At 43.8% G+C, this 18,255-nt stretch overlaps 1 protein-coding gene across 1 annotated transcript in view; it reads left to right on the plus strand.

Annotated features, from left to right (window-relative positions):
- LOC149352850 (putative phosphorylase b kinase regulatory subunit alpha) overlaps positions 1-17,825 on the plus strand; it is a 64,459-nt gene extending 46,634 nt beyond the window's left edge. Inside the window, exons 27-30 of the mRNA XM_089582056.1 lie at positions 4,043-4,207; positions 4,356-4,409; positions 8,495-8,698; positions 14,367-17,825. Coding sequence (XP_089438182.1) covers positions 4,043-4,207; positions 4,356-4,409; positions 8,495-8,698; positions 14,367-14,570 — 627 coding nt within the window. The 3' untranslated portion in view covers positions 14,571-17,825. The remainder of the gene's footprint in view (positions 1-4,042; positions 4,208-4,355; positions 4,410-8,494; positions 8,699-14,366) is intronic.
- Positions 17,826-18,255: the final 430 nt, after the last annotated feature.

Here is an 18,255-nt window from a genome sequence, read left to right on the forward strand (position 1 = left end):
CACTCTATGATGGGTCTTTCTAGTGACTGATAAATACTGCAGTAGAACCCCACTATAGTAAACTCGGCTATAGTAATGTGAAACTGCAGTCCCATTTCACCTTCCATAGACAACTGTACATTTTTTTTTTTTTTTCATTTATAGTAAAGATTTTTTTACAATAAATGGCTGTAGTAAAGAGCACTCAGCTGTGGCGACGAACTTCCTGTGGTACGGTGACATCACATCACAGTCAATGCGAAGTCTTGGATATCGAGGTCAACATTAGGAGGCGAATGGTTACCGAAGATAATAAAATGGCACTTTTTTGAGATGGCTTCACCACTAAGTTATAAAGAACGAGGAGAAGCCAACTTTTCAAAGGTCTTGGGGCAGTGATTCAAAGTGCGTGGCACGGATGGAGAAAAAAAGAAAAAGTAAAGCTGGCAATGAATGTAGAAAGAAGGCAGTGCGGGTCACTGAGAAAGGAAAGCTAGTAAAAGTACAGTGAGGAGTAGGGAAAGGAAGAAAAAGGCAAATGTTTGCAACATAGCAGTGCAGAGAACGGGGGAGTGGCATCAAGAAGCAGAGGCGTGGTGGCGCTGTGTGGGCATATTTGCGTGCTTGACTGTGTTGCGCGTTTGTTAACTATTGCCTCTTAAATGATGCTGAGGCTGTGGAAGACGATGCCGTGCTGACGCAAAACTATGATTTTTACATGGAATCAAACCCACGTTATATTTTTAGCTGCACTGTATTCATGCAAATGCGGTTCTTCCACAAGACTTAAATGAAATCGAAAACATGATAACATAAAATATGATAGCTGAAAATAAATCATTTTCACATAATGGGTAGATAGGAGCAGGATGGAAGGTATTTTTGTGTTTCTTTTGTAAACCAACACTTTGTGTTTAGTAAGTAGCCATCCTCAGAGCCATGCCATCATCAACAACTGATATAGTAGACTTTGCCTGGTCCCAGCTACATTACTATACAGACTGTTGCAACGCTAAATGTGCATGCTTCTCTCAGTCAAACCGCTCGCTTATTCACTCTGGAATTGGATGCAGAGATAGCATATGACGGTCTTGCTTTTTGAATACAACATTTGGATGATGCACTTTCCTGATTTGATTCGAATAAATTATAAATCCGCATTGTCTAGAGCATGGCGACCCCCCATAAAAAGCAGCTTTCGCGTAGCGCGTGTTTGGCGTTGCAACAGTGTGTAGAGGAGTTTTGTTGTAGTGCAAAGTAAAACCTCATTAAGGTGTACCCCACGGGATCGCAGAAAAGTTACGTGCATAGCAGCAGTTTGTCCTAACCAAACATTTTTTCAATATATCCACTAATCTCATAAAAGGTAATGCCTCGGGTATTTCATGAAGAGAAGTCACTTGCGGAAGCGTTTATTCACATAGGACAACAGGAATGCGTTCTTGCTGCTACTAGTGCAGCCTCAAAGGCAGTTAAACCGGGACCCAACTTTGTTAGGCCCCGTTTTTGGGCAGTGGAAGGTCCATCTTACACATTAGCAAAGATTCCTTCCCACACTCAACATTCCGCATGATGTCGATCCTCTCCTTAATGGTCAACCTAGGAGCTTTGCACTGATGCGCAAGACGTAACAAGTTGTGATGTCACTTGGGAAGCACTGGGCGTGGGAAGCACCATCTATGGTAGTGCCCAAAATGCAACTAGGCAACAACACGGGGCCAAATCACAGCTGTGCAGTGATGCCATTCAGCCAGCAACGTGGCAGTGGTGCTTGCTACACATAGAGGAAAATGAAAGTTTTCTGCTGATAGCCTAAACTACGGAGAAGCCAAGTCATGCGACACCATCACCTGCGAACGAGGAGGCAGTGGGCGTGGCAGGATTGTGCCCCGGGCAACGGGAGGAAAGAGTGCGTCCTGCAAGGTTGCGAGGGTATTTTCTTTCCGGATGTTGTGCTGCGCTGTGTCATTATCAGTGTATCACCACAATCTACGCTTTAGGGAGCACCGGTGGAGCTTCCTTGCAATGCGTGGTGTGGTTCATGGCTGCTTTGTGAGACACCCCTGCAGCCTCGTACACAGTGGTAGGCACACACTAACCCAGTTGTCTGGGATAAGCCACTGTGCCATAAGCAGGCACCAAATGCATGTGATTTAATGAAAGCTGAGTCGGAGATTTCATGCGTCTCTGTTCTAAATGAAACTATACTCCTTAAGCGGGTGCGCCTTAATGAGGTTTTACTATATATATAAACCAGAAGTCAAGGGCAAATATTTCCCCTCTGTTTTAATTGTCTAGTAATAGTAACAATAAATTTTTACGTACCTAGGCCAAAGAAGCAGTGGTGAGGGATGTCATAGCATGGGGGCTGCATCATCCTGTTTTCTCTGACGTGCTCTAAATCTTGGTACACAAGAGTTTTTGCTCTTTGCTGCATTGAGATGTGGTTGCTGCAACTGTGATCCAAGCCATTATTTTGTGCTCACTAGCTGAACACCATAGCCATCGAGTCACCACTGTGGGAAAAGCTACTGAACACGAGGTCATGCGTGCAATCCCGGCTGCAGCGACTGAATTTCAGTGATGTAGTTGAATTGTAAAAATGGTTGTCTACCGAGATTTGGTGCAAAGCACCCTGAGTGATGGAAATTAATATGGAGTTCTCCGTTACAGCAAGTTGTCATAGCTACCTACTACGCTGGCTCAATGGCTTTGATCCCAAGGTCGCGGGGTCAAACTCAACTGCGGCAGCCGTATTTTTATGGAGGTGAAATACAAAAAGGCCCCTGTGCTGTGTGATGTCAGCGCATGAACCACGGGTGGTCTAAATTGATCCGGAGCTTTCGAGTACAGTGTCCCTCATAGCCCATGTGTTGCTTCGGGATGTTAAACCCTAGAATTTGCAATTTAAATGTACAATTTTGATGTGTCATAACACTCAGTGCAGCTTTGGAATTTAGAGTTCATTAACTATAACATTTAAATTCTTTCCACAGGAGCTGCTTTCTTCCCTCTCTTTCCTTCTGCAGAAAACTGTTGTCTTGACAGGTTATGTGGGGTTTTGTAAGCTTTCAACATTGGCTTACGAAATGAAAACTGGTATTGCAGTACGTATATAGCTAGACTAAGGACTTTTAGTGAAAGAGTTAATTAAACCAGCTTTCTTTTTTGTACTCTGTAATAATTCTAAAACCAGATCTGACATAATTTTAAAGATTACATCACTGGCGTCACTTTGAAAAGGACACCAAGGACAAGCGCATCGAATTATTATTCTCAATGAAAATTAATTCTCTGGCTCTTTCTGGGTGTGTTGACGTTTGTCCAACAGCAAAGGGCACATTTATGGCTGAGAAAATTAATTTAAAAATTTTCTCGCCACTCGATTTAATCATGACATCAACACCAAGCACTGGTTGCCACCATATTGAAGTAAAAGGTGGTGTAGCATAGGCTCTGAGATCTGCACCCAAAATTTGATGTTGACACATGCATTTTACATGCGGAATTGGCCAGTGGTGGCGACAGCTGTATTTCATTTTTTGGTCTTTTCAAACTTATAAAAGCCGCCGCGGTGGCTCAGTGGTTATGGTGCTCGGCTGCTGACCCGAAAGACGCGGGTTCGATCCCGGCCGCGGCGGTTGAATTTCTTTGGAGGAGAAATTCTAGAGGCTCGTGTACTGTGCGATGTCAGTGCACGTTAAAAACCCCAGGTGGTCTAAATTTCCGGAGCCCTCCACTACGGTGTCTCTCATAGCCTTAGTTGCTTTGGACGTTAAACCCCATAAACCAAACCAAACCAAACCAAATCAAACTTATAACTTTCGGTGAGAGTGGTCTCTCTGTCATTATTATGTCATAGTCTATCAATACAGGCCAACTTCAGTATGTCCACAGGTGAAGGTGAACATTGAAGTTTGTCTGACACACGTTCAAGGTACTGTGGTAGAAGGCTCATCTCAATGTTTTCATTTGTTCCCACCTGAAGCTTTGCATTGGCATCATGTGCGCTTTAATTACTTTGTTTGTGAAGAAAGTTGATCAGTTCGTCTTCTATTTGCAGCATGCTTTGCAGCATACCATGAGAGACAGCATTGTCACAAGCACTAAAAAACAGGATGAAGCTTTCGACCGCCAAGGTCAGTGGATACGCAGGCGGAGACTGGATGGTGCACTGAATAGAGTGCCTATGGGCTTTTACCCAAGAGCCTGGAAACTACTTGAAAGGGTAAGTCTACACCAAACAGCAGTTCTCTTCTGGTGTGCATTTCATTATATTTGTGCCATAGCGTGTGAAACTTGCAAACTTTTTTGCTGGTTCTATTAAATAAATTTTGCCCCCCCCCCCCCCCCCCCCCCTTTTTTTTTTTTTGCAGTGTGTTGGCCTTTCCATAGAGGGCAAGGTGCTGTCTCAACACTTGACACGAGAGGTTGGTAAAAGTTGCAGCTTTGATAGTTCTTTTGCTTTGTATACTTTCCAATTTTCCACTATATTTATGATGCCTAATTTAACTTATGAGCATATGAAATCCTAAAAAACAGGCTCAGGGTGCATAGTTCGGCACGAGTTAAAATGTCTTCCTATTGTCCACAAGCTTAGTCAAGCTTCAAAAGTATTAAGGCCACATGGTTTGCTTTTCAGCGATGTAGTAAGTCACTTATGACACCTTTGAAACTCTAAACCTTGATAGGGTGAGGAGAATCTTTGTTCTCCCCTTTCAAGACTGTATGGCCTTTAGGCGTACTGTAAGTGCTCCACTGTACTAACTGCTACTTAGAAACGGAACAATATACCTGCTGCAGTGGTTTAGTGGTTGTGGCACTCAGCTGCTGAGCCCAAGGACACAGGATCGAATCCCGGCCGCGGCATCCGGGATTTCTGTATCATTTGAGGCAAAATGCAAAAAGGTTTGTGTGCTTTGTGATCCCAATGGGCATTGAAACTCCCTTGAACATCCTGCGGTTGTTCAGGATGTCTGCAGGACTTTCAAGGGAGGTTCAGTGCCCATTGGGATGTCAGCACACATTAAAGAACTCCGGGTGGCTGAAATTAATCCCAAGGCCTCCACTATGGCGTCTCTCATAGCCCATGTGTAGCTTTGGGGCGTTAAACCTCGCTTACCACCAAAAACAGGCAATGTGGACTGAAGACTTATGACCCAAGCTCTACAGTGCTTAAAGGTATGAGCACACTAGCAGAAAAACGTGCGGCACGCCGCTGGTGACACAACCCTCACCTTGAAAGGGATGGCCATATCAGCGGCAAGGAGTGCGCGGAAAAGCGCCGCTGCGCAGAGCTCTTTTCATACCAAACCAGTCAATATCCCTGCTTCTGGAAGAGCACATGCGGCTCCGCTGCCGCCACTGGAAGTAACTTTGGTAGGAGCCAAGAGATAGCGGCACTGACGCTCCCCACGTGACTAAGTCAGGCGCCGCTCATTGGTCCCCCCGCTCCGCGGCACACGGCAAGCCACCGAAAATGGCTCCTCGACCCATTCTTAGCGCGGCAAGCTGCTTGCCGGCGGTGGCGCGCTGCGCACGGTTTTCCGACAGTGTGTCCGTACCTTAAAGGGGCCATGACATGGTTGGTCTTCGCAGTACAGTTTTGTACTTCAGTAACTAATAAAAGAGCCTATGATTCAGTTTTTAAAATTTGGCTGCCCTAGACGTGTTTTTTATTAAAAAAAAATGTGATCGAAATTGAGACCAGGAAACTCCTCCCACTGGCAGCGACCACCATATTGAATGCTCTCGTGACATCACAAGGGCGTACACAGAGCAACGTCGTCTGCTGTCATTGCTGCAGTGGGTGCAGCGAAGTCTCTTGTCACCTGTGCTTTCGCGGGCGATCAAAGCAGCAGTCGTCCCACATATAGGAGTAACTGGTGCCGCAAAAGCGATAACAGTAGTTTTTCCTCAGTATAGGTAGGGTCTGTTCACATTAGGCCAACTCAGCGCCGATCGACGGTCGGTAAGCTTGTCGGTATGCAGATGCCGATCTGTCATGCTAGACTGACTACGACACCAGCACGACCAACAACCGCATATTGTAGTAGTGTAAAGAATGAGTTTAGTGGGAACCAGAAGAGTATTGTAGGGGGCTAGTTGGTATGACACTTTATAAACTTGAAAAATTTTAAAACTTGTTGGTACCTCATGCTAGCCACTGTAATGTACGCGACGTGCGTCCACCAGCAAAGACGTACTGTACTTTTCATTCTTACCAAAATGGGCCCAAAGGAGTTCTTATAGCTGTTGCTGCAGGGGTTCTCAAACTTGGTTGCGTTTCTGGGAGAACTTTTTGGGTTCCCCAAACACTTAAATCAATGCATGCTTCAGCCCTCCCATTCTTTTATCAACTTTATTTTTGAACTGACCATCCTGGAATTGCTTACAGCCAACTGTCATTCCGCAGCCAGCCATTATTAATTCAGTTCAGGCATTCTTTGAACTCTTAAGAAAAATATAGTGACTTGTAGTCAACTTAAGTAAGCAGTGCAGTTTTTTATAACTTAACAGCTACACTAAATTTGCAGTTTGCAGTAAATTTGCACTAAAGAACAGTTTTGCAGCCTATATCATTAAGATGCCTAGTGGCATGCTGTGGGAATGCACATTGAGTCTAAACGCTCTTTCCAGATGCAGGAATGGGCATGAAGTAGACGACAGTCAATGATGCAGCACCAGGCTGTAAGGAGGCACAAGGCAGCTATCTATTTTAAAAGATGTTTGTTTGTAGTAAAGCTCAGTGTTGGAATATTTTTCAGACTATGCTGCTGAGACACCATCAGCAACGACTTGTAAATGCAATGTGTGGGTGCGAAGATGGGTCTTATTGGAGCACATTCATCAAAGGTGCTAACAAATGAGCCATGCTTCTTTGTTGAAGCAGCAATGTGGTCATGGTAGAGATAAACTGTTTCTACCCCTGTAAGCCGATTTAATTTACATATCCCAAGGAGGCAAATGAGTGTAGCTACACATAAATAATTAGTGCAGTGCCAAATGCACAGGCTTCTATATATTCTGATTCACATTTAGTGTGCAACGTTGTGGAAGCTGTTCAAGTAGTGCGCTCGCAAAAGCATGTTGCGCCACCACATATCACACGTAGCTTAGCAGTACTTCTTGCTGGGGGGGATTGGTTCATGACGTCTGTTAACAAATGTGCAAGCATAAAAGAAACGCAGATTAGATGAGTTTGACGGACGAGCACTTTCGTCCTGTCAACCTCGTCTCCTGTGTGTGTCCTTTATGTTCGCATATTTTGTTGTTTATAGAAGTATCACTTGTACTTCTCGAAGCCTCGGTGAAGGTTTTGATGAAAACATTGAAAAAAACATGCTTCGCATTGCGAATCATGACCAAGGCAGTCAGACATTCAGTTATTGAACCCTCTTACTGTAATTTTTACTGATGGCGAACTACTTTTTTAGAGTGAATGGAGTCTGAGTGAATAGGCATGCAGCCATGTATCATTCCATCCCATATCACTCTTCTCGAGGTCTCTGTGAGGGGCAGGATGAAAACATGGTAAGAGGTGAAACAAAGTGCAGGACGTTGCCATTACTGGTGCTTAAGCTTTTTCACCATAAAAGATGCTTGTCTGTACTTGGATGACAAACTACTTTTTGAGTGCGGATGTAGCCAGCTCAAAGAGGCGTGCTAGCTTTGGCAGAGTTGTGCACTATGTATGAAATGGAGTATAAGAAGGACCTTTGCATGTAGATGCCATTTGTTGGCAGGAGAGAGTAGGTACAGTAGAATATGGATGGTATGGTCCCAGTTGATACGAATTTCGGGATGATACGAATTTGTAAAATGCCTTGGCCAGAGTGCATTGCGTGCAGTAGGCAGAAAGTCAAATGTTATGAACAATTTCCTTACCCCACCAGTCTCGTGGCGGCGCGTGGCCCATATACATTGCCGACGCCGCAATCGCCAGTCATGTGGTGCACACCACGAGCAGTGAGCTGTGACGCACAACCAGCACAGCGCCGAAGTCACCAGTCAGCGGTGATGCACAGCTGCATGTAAACCGCATTAGCCAAAGATGGATTTGCATAAATTCTGCATATGAATTCTGGATGATACGAACATTTTTCTTGACCCTGTGAGATTCATATGGTTGAGATTCTACTGTAGGCGCAAGAGCAGTGGACATGATGCAGACAATCAGCTGGGCATATTATCATCTACTTACGGTAGTTGATGTGCTGCTTCAAAGCATTTGTGATGCTGACCGAATCGGCTGCACTGTCTTTTATGGAATAGCTCACTAGTTGCATACCGTTGAAACTTGCGCACTTGTCGCTGAGTTAAGCACACTCGCAGACACCCAAGTAGACGAATTTGGACTAACCATTCATATTTGTTAGTAGTAGTGTTGTTTGAAAAGGAAACTCAGTGTGCAGCCAGAGAGCTTTCCTCTTTTCTACTTTGTGGATGTCTTGCTGTTATGAGCTCAAATAACAAGCTCTGAAAATTAGCACATGCGCATTGCTTTTTGTTACAGATGACACAAGGAGAGCTTAAGTTTGCTTTGGAATTTGAGCATGTGCTGAACTGCATCCCACAGCCAGAATACCGTCAGCTGATGGTTGAAGCTATCATGGTGCTTACCCTTCTGGCTGAGCACAATGTTGTCACTTTCATCAACAAAGTGATAAGTGTAGATGGCTTGGTGCGCCATGCCTACAAGGTGTTCCTGGAAGATCAGGTAAGCACAATCTTTCAGGCACAGATGCTGTAGACTTTTGTTCTCTTTGAAGAGCCTTCAAAAGCCTCTTTGTCAATCACAAGAAAAGAGTGCCTTACAAGCAATGTCCCGAAGAAATTCTTCCAAAACATGCAACCAGAACCAGAACAATGTGCAGCTTCTGCTGTTTCACTCAACTCAGTTCAACATTTTACCTTGGCTTGTGGCTCGTGAAACTATGCCTGTCTTACCATGGCTGTGTCCACTTGCCATTGTTGGTGGTGATCTGGTTTTTACCACTATCTTGAGCAGCAACGCGAGCGAGTGCAGGCACTAATGCCACATGCTGGCTCCTCTATGATAGCATAATGGCAGCAGTAGAGTAGTAGTTCACTGTAAGAAGCAATAGAAAACTTACTTCACGCCCCGTTTGTGAGTGATGTGCACAGTGTAGGACTTGCGCAACTTAACTAGTGTATTCTACTCATTAAGAAAGACTTGTGGTACTCGAGGGATGGTTCATGGCCCCTTTAAAGGCCAACTGAAATGAAATTTTTAACACTGTTTTCTAGTAGTATGTCAAGAGAGAGTGAGTGCATAGGGAATCACTTGCAAAAACTTGTTAAAACTGAAGCCAGAAAAAGGGTGCTATTACCAATTGCCGGAAGTGATATGTAGAGAAGAGCACTCGGAATCACTCAGCCGCATAGCTGTGGTGGTTTGGCAGCTAACTGCTGCCCATAGCAACCGCAGAAAGCAGGCACACATTGCAAGCATTAACTATGAGTGATGCGAATGCTAATTGCATGAATTTACCACACTGCAAATGAGCACCTGTGAGAGGACGGCACTTTTTGCTTTGCATTGTCTGCTTTTGCCATTCTGTCACTGACAAGGGATGGCACTGCTGGTGCAGCTGCCATGTCAACTTTGTTTTTCATCAGGAATCAACACTGACAGTGCAAACTTTCGATTCATCCTAATTGAATGAGGCCACCTGGACACCACCTTCGCACAGTGTTGAATTAAACAGATTGCCAAATGCCACATATTTTTCAGTGCTTTTGGCGCTTCGAAAACACGTGGATGCTTACACCAGGTGCGCCATGTGTTTCTGTGTGTGCACCCAACAGCTACAGAGCATTTCAGCATCGTGCCCTCGCCTGACATTTAAAAAAATTATACTGCAGTACCCAACTAAGCATTGCCAGGCCACACTTTAGCGTTCAGTCGTCACGCCAAGCCATTTAGAACCCACTCGTGCCCAATGGGGCAAGCTTCAGGCAAGCTCTCCGGTTCACCTTGGTTCATCACGTCCAGCGTTCGCCTAATTGCGTGATACACTGCCTGGCACACACATCGTCTGCTACAGGCTCTTTCGACCCTCTAAAGGGACACTGAGGACAAGTTGGAAGTTTGTCTCTATTGATAGGTTCGCACATTCTAATGACAAAGAGGCTGTTCTCACTGAAAAATGGAGCTGTTTTCAGTTAGAAAATGCCGATAAATTAAATAGAGGTGTTGCCATCACTGGCCTTTTTCGCAAGCAAATGCGGTCCATCGTGAGTTTTCGCAAGTTTGAATTGAGTGGTGGGATAATTTTTAAATCCAGTTTTCTTGCCAACAAATGCGTCATTTACTGCCAGACAAACATCAACATAGCAAGAAAGACCGCAGGATCGATTTTTACTAAGAAAAAAAAAATTCAATACAGTTGTTCTCAGTCTCTCTTTCACTCCCAGTGTTGCAACTTCAGGACATACCACATGTGCCTTGTGTATGATGTCAGTTTTGATGTCGATATGTTCCCTGTAGACTGGGCTTTCTGATGAAAACATATGACTTCACTGCAAGGAAGCTCTGTAAAGGAAAATGGGGCATGAGTGCACAACTGCTAGCCAACATTCAACAACTCCTTGTCTCTCTTACTTGGGTAAAAGTTTGTGGAAGAATAAAAGTATTATTGTATAAAAATTGTTTACACTCCCTGGGCCCTAGATGATTGCCTGTGTTGTTACAAGATGCGTGAAGTCCTTTTGTGTAGCACAATGCTGTTACGGGTCCAAGCAGCTTAAGTAGGTGTGTTTCATCAGAAAATATGATGCCAGCTACTGCAGAAAGCACAAACTTTAACAAGAAAAGGGAGGCAAGAAACTTCTACCTGCTGAGCAGTGGATGCCTTATTACCCGCAAAAGAGCTTTTCAAGACTACGCGCACCACCCTCCCACACTCTTCTCTCACCACCTTACACATTCACACATCCTACTCTGACTGTTCCTCTTCAAATGGAGAGGCCTATATTGTCTTCACCAATGATGACCACAATTTCTCCAGTGAAGAGAAGTCATTTTTTCAGAACTTGACCAGCAGAAAGAGGCTTTCCCCTCCTTCCCTTTTTTCTGGTTTGTGTTTCCAAGGCCATGCTTCCTTGCGGGGAAGCTTCCTTGCCGATGCGGAAAAGGCAGGGCACCTTCACTCCTGCTTGTGCGCTGAGATGCCAGATCTCAGAATTGTGCACGTGTCACATGCCATGTGTTGCCACCGGTGGTCTAAAGGCGCATAGGCATGGAATAGACCTGCTCTTTGACTTAGGGCTTAAACAATTGGAAGTAAAATTCACAATTCACATCACAGTACGCGTTATCACAGCGCAGAGATGGCCACATATTGGCGCCGCATGGGCACTGCCTGCGGTGGATGGAAAGGCATGTGGTGCACCTGCTCATAGATTTAATAATTAAACAGCTGCACTGTGGAAGGAGCAAGATAAGAGAGATGCACAGCTACCCAACTAGGAACCTTCAGTGCACTTGGAGCCTCAGAAGTAAAGTCAGGAACAAAAACAAACAAATAAACAAATAGCAGTCGCTGCAGAAGAGAGAAAGTGAAAAAGACTGAAAAATGAAAAGAAAATAAAAAAGTAGGACAATGTGACTGTTTTATATGCTCAGTTCACTTCATGTATAGTGCCATATATGTTCCATTTGCAATTATCCCCTTACTGCAAGGTCATTTTATTCATTGTTTTCATGTAACACATATTTGGACATGCATAGTGTGTGTACATTTCTCTTTTGGGGGCACTTCTGTTAAGATGAAAAACTTTTCTGGTCCCCTCAAGTTCGTCTTAAAGGGATGGTCTCCTCGATTTGGCTGTACTTTCTGCGCCAGTTCAGGAGGTGCAGCACTCTCGCACTTGATTTGACAGTGCAGCTAGTGCCACCTGCATTTCGACACTCGATTTGACTTCGTACTGCATGAGTTCTTCTGCACTTCTGCATTAGCCTCCCGGCAAGTTCTCTTCTCATACAAGTAGTGCAAGATGCTTGGCGCCGCTCCATTACGGACAAGTAGCAGACGGCTCCGTGGCCATTCTTGTTATAGTGAGCGACGTTGAGACGGCCGCATATCTGTGCTAGACGCAGCATCTTCGCCGTGCCCTCACCTAACAGTTGGAATGACAATGCGCATGCGTGTGTGTGTGCGTGTCCGTTTACACACATACCATTAGTGACTGGCTGGCAAGCTCACTGCGTATGGGTTCTCACCTTTCTGTCCTGCCTCGCACGTTGCTTTACACCATTTCTCTTTTGTGTGCAAATATTATTATTACACGCAGCATGATGGAGTGCAGAGGCAGATGGTGAGGTGTTTATTAATGCATGGTTAATAGTGTTTGTGATGACTCTCTGCGACATCATCCGCACCTCCGCTTACAGTAGCGAGTGGCTTTGAGGTCGCCAGCATGGGCGACCTATCCTCTGAAGCTGTACAGAATGCGGCCCTGACGCTTGTGCGCATAGACCACATCCATGATGGCGACAGTCTTGTGCTTAGCGTGCTTCGTGTACATGCAGCCTTTGCCTTCGCCAGCCAGTCAGTCTCTGATAGTCACTCCGCCGCCACCGTTCGCTGACAGTGAACGCAAGTTGTAGAGTTCAGATAAGTCCAAGTTATAAGGCAACTTTGTAATTGCCGACAACCGCAGGCACTTTTTGGATAGAACAGCAATAGCCTGAGCCACACGTACAAACTGTCAAAGGTCGTCTCGAGGAACAGTCGCTCAGTTTCTTCTCTCTTCAAAGTACCCATCGACTCTGAGGGTCAGCCTGCGCCACTCTGCACAGCGGAAATGAAAGGGCGGCGTCAAATTCTTCATCACTTTTGGAATTAACAAATTTCATGGCTGCTCCGTGAGATGTGCCACATCGAACAAATGCACAGCGTTCAATACAACTAGCAAATCCCGCGCATATGTCAAACACAGCGACAAACACCAACACATGGCCGCAGCAGACGAACGTCTCTGCACTTCTGCACTCGATTTGGCTGCTGCACCGAGAGCACTAGTGTCAGCTTACACTCGCGCCGCAAGAACTGGCACTGCACTGTTACGGCAAATTCTGTGAGCTAGTGCAAAAAGTGCAGCCATATCAAGGAGACTTCCAGAGTCTGCTGTATAGCAGTGCTAACAAATTCCTGAACTTAGTTTTTCAATATGGGCACATTAGCTTGTATAAAGTAGCAGTTATGGTTTTTTTTCCTTCATAATTTAGTCGTTAAAGGATTAAATGCTTGCAACTACAATACTAGTTTCCTAACAAGCGTGATACTTTGTCAAAGTTAGTTTCGTGACATATGCAGCACATTAGCCAAAATAAGACTTTGCTTCAGTTAGTCTCTTAGCATGAAATGCTGCTCCACTCCACTGGGAGCAGTTCTTGCTTAATGTTTCTGTTTTTATCATAGTTTTATTATCATAGCATTCAGCAGTTAAGCGAAGGCCCACACTTTCAGTTCTGTGCCTTAGTCGCCTTTTGTGGTTATATGCCGCTACCACTGAGGCTAATGACAGCCATATAATGCTTGAGAACAACTGATACTAATCACTCTGATAAATTTGTCATTTTATGATTCCAGCATTAGTGTAGGCTGCAATTTAACGATGACATTGAAACGATAGCGCCTGTTCAAGGCACTCTGCATTCAGTATAAGTTTTCTGCTGCTGGTGACGCTGTGTGGGAGGAAAATTAATGAGGGCTGATATGGAATAGGGGCAATGGTGAATTTGCGGCTGGTGTGGGTGACATTGAGAGCACCAAGTACAAAATTGGCATGGTGCAACAGCGTTGAATTAGTAATTAAATGCACAAGATGGTATGAAGTAGAGAAAATATATTGAGATGTACAGGTATGAAAAATATGAGAGGGAGCAAACTTCACGCAGAAAATTGCAAATTTCTTGGTTATTTCTCTACTAAATTGCACAACGACATTGGGATATTGTAGGCGCAGACGAAAACTAGTTAAAGAGAGAGAAAAACTGCGCTTGTCACAAATAATAACGGAGTAATCAATAAATGAATGCTCCAACTGTGTTCCCCACTCATATTTTTCATACCTGTACATAATCCTAGATACATTTCACAGTTCCACCTCATTCTGGTTGCAGGATAGGACATTTCTTCAAAAAGAAAAAAAAAAAGTAGGGTATATGTTGAGACATGCATAAACTTCAGAAAGCAATTTATACTTGTGTCTGATTCTGAATGCAGGATGCGATATTTTCTCCAACATAACATGGATGAGCAAAAAAAAAAATAATGGAACTAGTACTTTGTTCGTCATGTGTTACCTGTTCAGTTAAAACTTGTTAAAACTTGTCTTCATATTTTGCTTTCTTGCAGAAGCTTTGCAATGGTGATGCCACCTTATGTTGTGCCACTGATGGTGTTCCCAAGAACAGTTGCAACAAAGTGGCCAATCTCTGTCAGCACTTCTATGACTCTGCACCTAGTGGTTGCTATGGTACCATGACTTATCTCATTAAAGCTGTTGCACAGACAGTTGAGGACCTACCCAACACAAACCTTGACTGCACAATTAGTTGAATTTGGAGCAAGACAGTGCATGAGAAATCTGTGTGGGTATTTTGTGGGTGTTGTCTGTCTTTGGAAGAATCTCAAGCTGCCTGTAAATATCAGTAAAACGACATTGCACATAACTACTTCTACCTCCAAATTCATGAGATTAGAAGAAGTAATGATATTTTCTTTTGCACAACATATTTAACTAATAAGCACATACTGGTTCAACAAAACAGCAGTTATCTTAACTTGATTACTGTCTGGATTAAATGCACACCTGTAATTTTTGCAGTGTTATCATAATGAAGTATGCCACTGCAAAATGCATGCTTAAAAGAATTGAAGAGGTGTCGTTTCAGTACAGTAAAGCTATTGTACTTATGCAGTATAGCATGGTATTTGCCATGATAATATGCTGGTAGGTTGTGTGGCAGTTTAGGGGTTGAACTAATGCTATGTTGTAAGGCTTGCGTTGTTGTCTGTGTACAAGGACTTGAGTACTTTGCATGAAAATGCTATCTTCTGCACTGCGAGATGTTCCTATTAAGGTGCGTTGTTTAATTTGTCAGAAACTATATGTTTTAAAGGGGCCTTGTGACGTTAAGCATGTGGCTTTTATTCTTTGATGCCTGAACTTTGAAGGTGATTGCCAAAATTGTAATATTTAATATTTTGACCTTCTCTGGAAATTTTTGTTTCAAGCTGATGGTGTCAAAATGCAGTGGCAATGTTTGGCAGTGGAAATGAGGTGGCAGCCAGATTGGGCGCTGTATTTCTGTTTAGTTCGGCATCCAGTTTGAACTTGGATTCTGTATACTCGGGAAATGGATCCAAAATATGATGTCACTGAGTGCTGTGAGCTTTTCGCATGGGGTATAGACTGAAAAGAAGCATTGAAAGCGAACGAAAACTAATAAGATTAATGCTAAGGGCGATACTTTTCGTATCGCTTCAAACTTTCATGGAGGTGAGTACTGCTGTTCAGACTGCTGATACCGACAAGGCAGCAAAAGAAAGGAAAAGGCCGGTAGACACACCTAGACTACCTTGGTCAAAAATGTGAAGAGAAAAGCCAAACAGGAGGCGTAGTTTGAGGGGAAAACAGTGGTCACCTTCTAACCCCTACCAACAAAGAAACATCGGGGAGCTTCCTTTGTTGAGTAAGTTGCCGGTGTCCTGTCTTCGGCACTTACATGGAGGGAAGCTGCCGTTAAAATGGGCAGCTGTGGCCTGACCTGGTGAGGCAACATTTGCATGCAAACTTCTGCTGAGTGTTCTGATACGCGGTTTCGATTGGTAGCGTCCAATCGTGGCACTGGGCGAGTGAAATACGTTTTCATCTGATGTTTTTAGTTTGAAATTTTCTCAGTGGAATAACTTTCGTTGGAGTGCTCAAATTTCTGTGATGCTTTTTTGCACTGGTGTCTGGAACGCATGAGTAATTCCTTTAACCACAATAATCAGTTGTAAAACTCAGCTGTGTTGGCCTGCTGGGTCCGTGTTATTTTACTCCTCTTTTTTTTTATCTAAGTTGTTCTGCTGTGCGTTTTCTTCTTCAGTAGCCTGGTGCTGCTCCTTTTACCCTCTGTTGGGGGTTTTGGACTACAGTCCAGGAGAATTTAAATAAACCTCTTGGTGCGACTTGCTGTGCTAGATTTTGTGTTTACTCATGCTAAAGCAGCACAAGGACCTGGCCTGTGTATGAAATTGTGCAGTGTAGCACTAGGAAGCGTTATGCAATTTTAGTTTGACATGTGACCATCTATTCTTTCCTTATTGAAGAAAACTCTTATTTTCAGTTCAAGCTTTTGCATACTGTAATAAAGATTAGATTTCTCATCATAGTGTACCTCTAGGCTGCCTGAGTAGTTCTTAAACATTGGAACCTTGTACATTAAAGGATACAGAAAGTTGGTGCAAGGGCAAGGGACTGTTGGATGTGCACTGTGAACCTAGAGCACTTTCTAAAGTGTTCCTCATTGCATGTGGCCAGTGTCTATGTCTGTGTGTCTTGTATATAATGCAGTGTGTTTCACGTAGCTTGAAGTGAAATTTGAAAGCTGGTGCATTTCATGAGAATGAAAATGAAGCAGTATTATTGGCCGCCATCCATGTGCAACTGTGACTTTGTTCTATGCCTAAAACAAAATTAGTTTTTCAAGTGGTAAAGATATGTGACACATTAAAAAAAAAAAAAAAAAGATATAGGCTTCAGAATTCAAAAGTAGCAGAGCATCACAAAAGTTACTGGTATAATTTTCACATCACTCACCAAGAAGGCTTTTTCCACTGTGAGCACAGCATGCCGAATCAAAAATGCCTACTTGCCATGCCCAAGCTAGCACAACTGCACTCACATTATTGTGCCTGAATAGAGTGTTTTGAAGTTTTCATGCACCTGTGTTCAGTGGTTTACTACTGAATTTCTGTTAATTATAAAAATGTTAATTAAAAAAAAATGGTTCTTATGCTGGGCAACCACCAGAATAACTGCTTCTGATCTTGTTCTGGTAAAATGTGCCAGTTTGTTCCCATTATGTGCAATTTGCTTGGCACAGCTGCAGCAGTTGGTGTGAGGAATTTCTCATTTCTGGAGGCAAGGAAAGAAACTTTAGGCTGGTATGTTATGTGTTATGTTCATGTTTCAGTAATTCTAGTAAGCAGGTAAAACCCTTCAAGTTTGTGGTATGCATGGGGGCTAGCTGAGGCACATAGGTCTGACATCTTGTGGACTTTCCTGGTTTCAAGACTCCCTCCCTAATATGTACTGCTGCTCAATTTTACATCATGTGAGCTACCAACAGACAGTGCAGGTATGCATCTCATGCATTCAGATTTTTTCCTCCATAACATTTTTCCTGACAAGGTGGGAATGGGTGAAAGCTTTCAGCAAGTGCTTGGTAGTTCCCTCCTCCACTTGGCACTTCACATTGCTCTGCAGTTTTTAATGTTTTACAGTTCAAAAGTTAAGAAAATGTATTGTCAGTGTAATGAACTGTTCTGTCAGTGTATAACTAAATTTTATGCCTAATACAGTTACGTCCGTTGCTGCATTGTTTAGAGTACTCCACATCGTTTCCAGCCTTGTTAATTAGTGTTTCCTGCCTTCACAAATCTGAATTCTTTTGTCATGACTGACTGCGCAAAAGAGTGCGTAGTGAATTTACCTTGTCATTCTGGGGTTGGATTGTATTGAGCTGTAGTGTACAGTCAGAAGTGATGTGTAGCCAAGAGACCCTATTATCAATGTCAATAAAGGTCTGATTCAAAACCTCCAAATATGTACTTAAGGCTCTGTGCATGGTGCTGTTTTCGCCCACCAGTTGGCGGTCGCGTGTTCTTGAGGAAATGCATGCGCAGTGGCCTGGTGGGGACGCGTATTTACCACTTTGCATGTGCAGCAGGCAGCTGCGGTTGGTCACTTCAGCTGTGAATATATCTCGAGTGAAACTGCGAATGTCCATCGATCCGCCGCGTGGGCTCAGTAGTTACAGCGATATCGACTGCTGATCGCAAGGACACGGGATGAAATCTTGGCTATGGTGACCGCATTTAGACAGGCGAGACGTAAAAGATGCGCCAGTGTGCAGTGCGATGACCGCGCAGTGGCCCAGGGACCCAGCGGTGTCTAAAACTCACTTGCAACAAATAGTTTTTCTGTCTGTATGTCTGTGCATATTGCAAGAACCTCAGGTGGTCAAAACCAATC

Source organism: Amblyomma mixtum, chromosome 3 (genome assembly GCF_055824585.1).
Source record: "Amblyomma mixtum isolate Tamu chromosome 3, ASM5582458v1, whole genome shotgun sequence".
NCBI classification, from domain to species: domain Eukaryota; kingdom Metazoa; phylum Arthropoda; class Arachnida; order Ixodida; family Ixodidae; genus Amblyomma; species Amblyomma mixtum.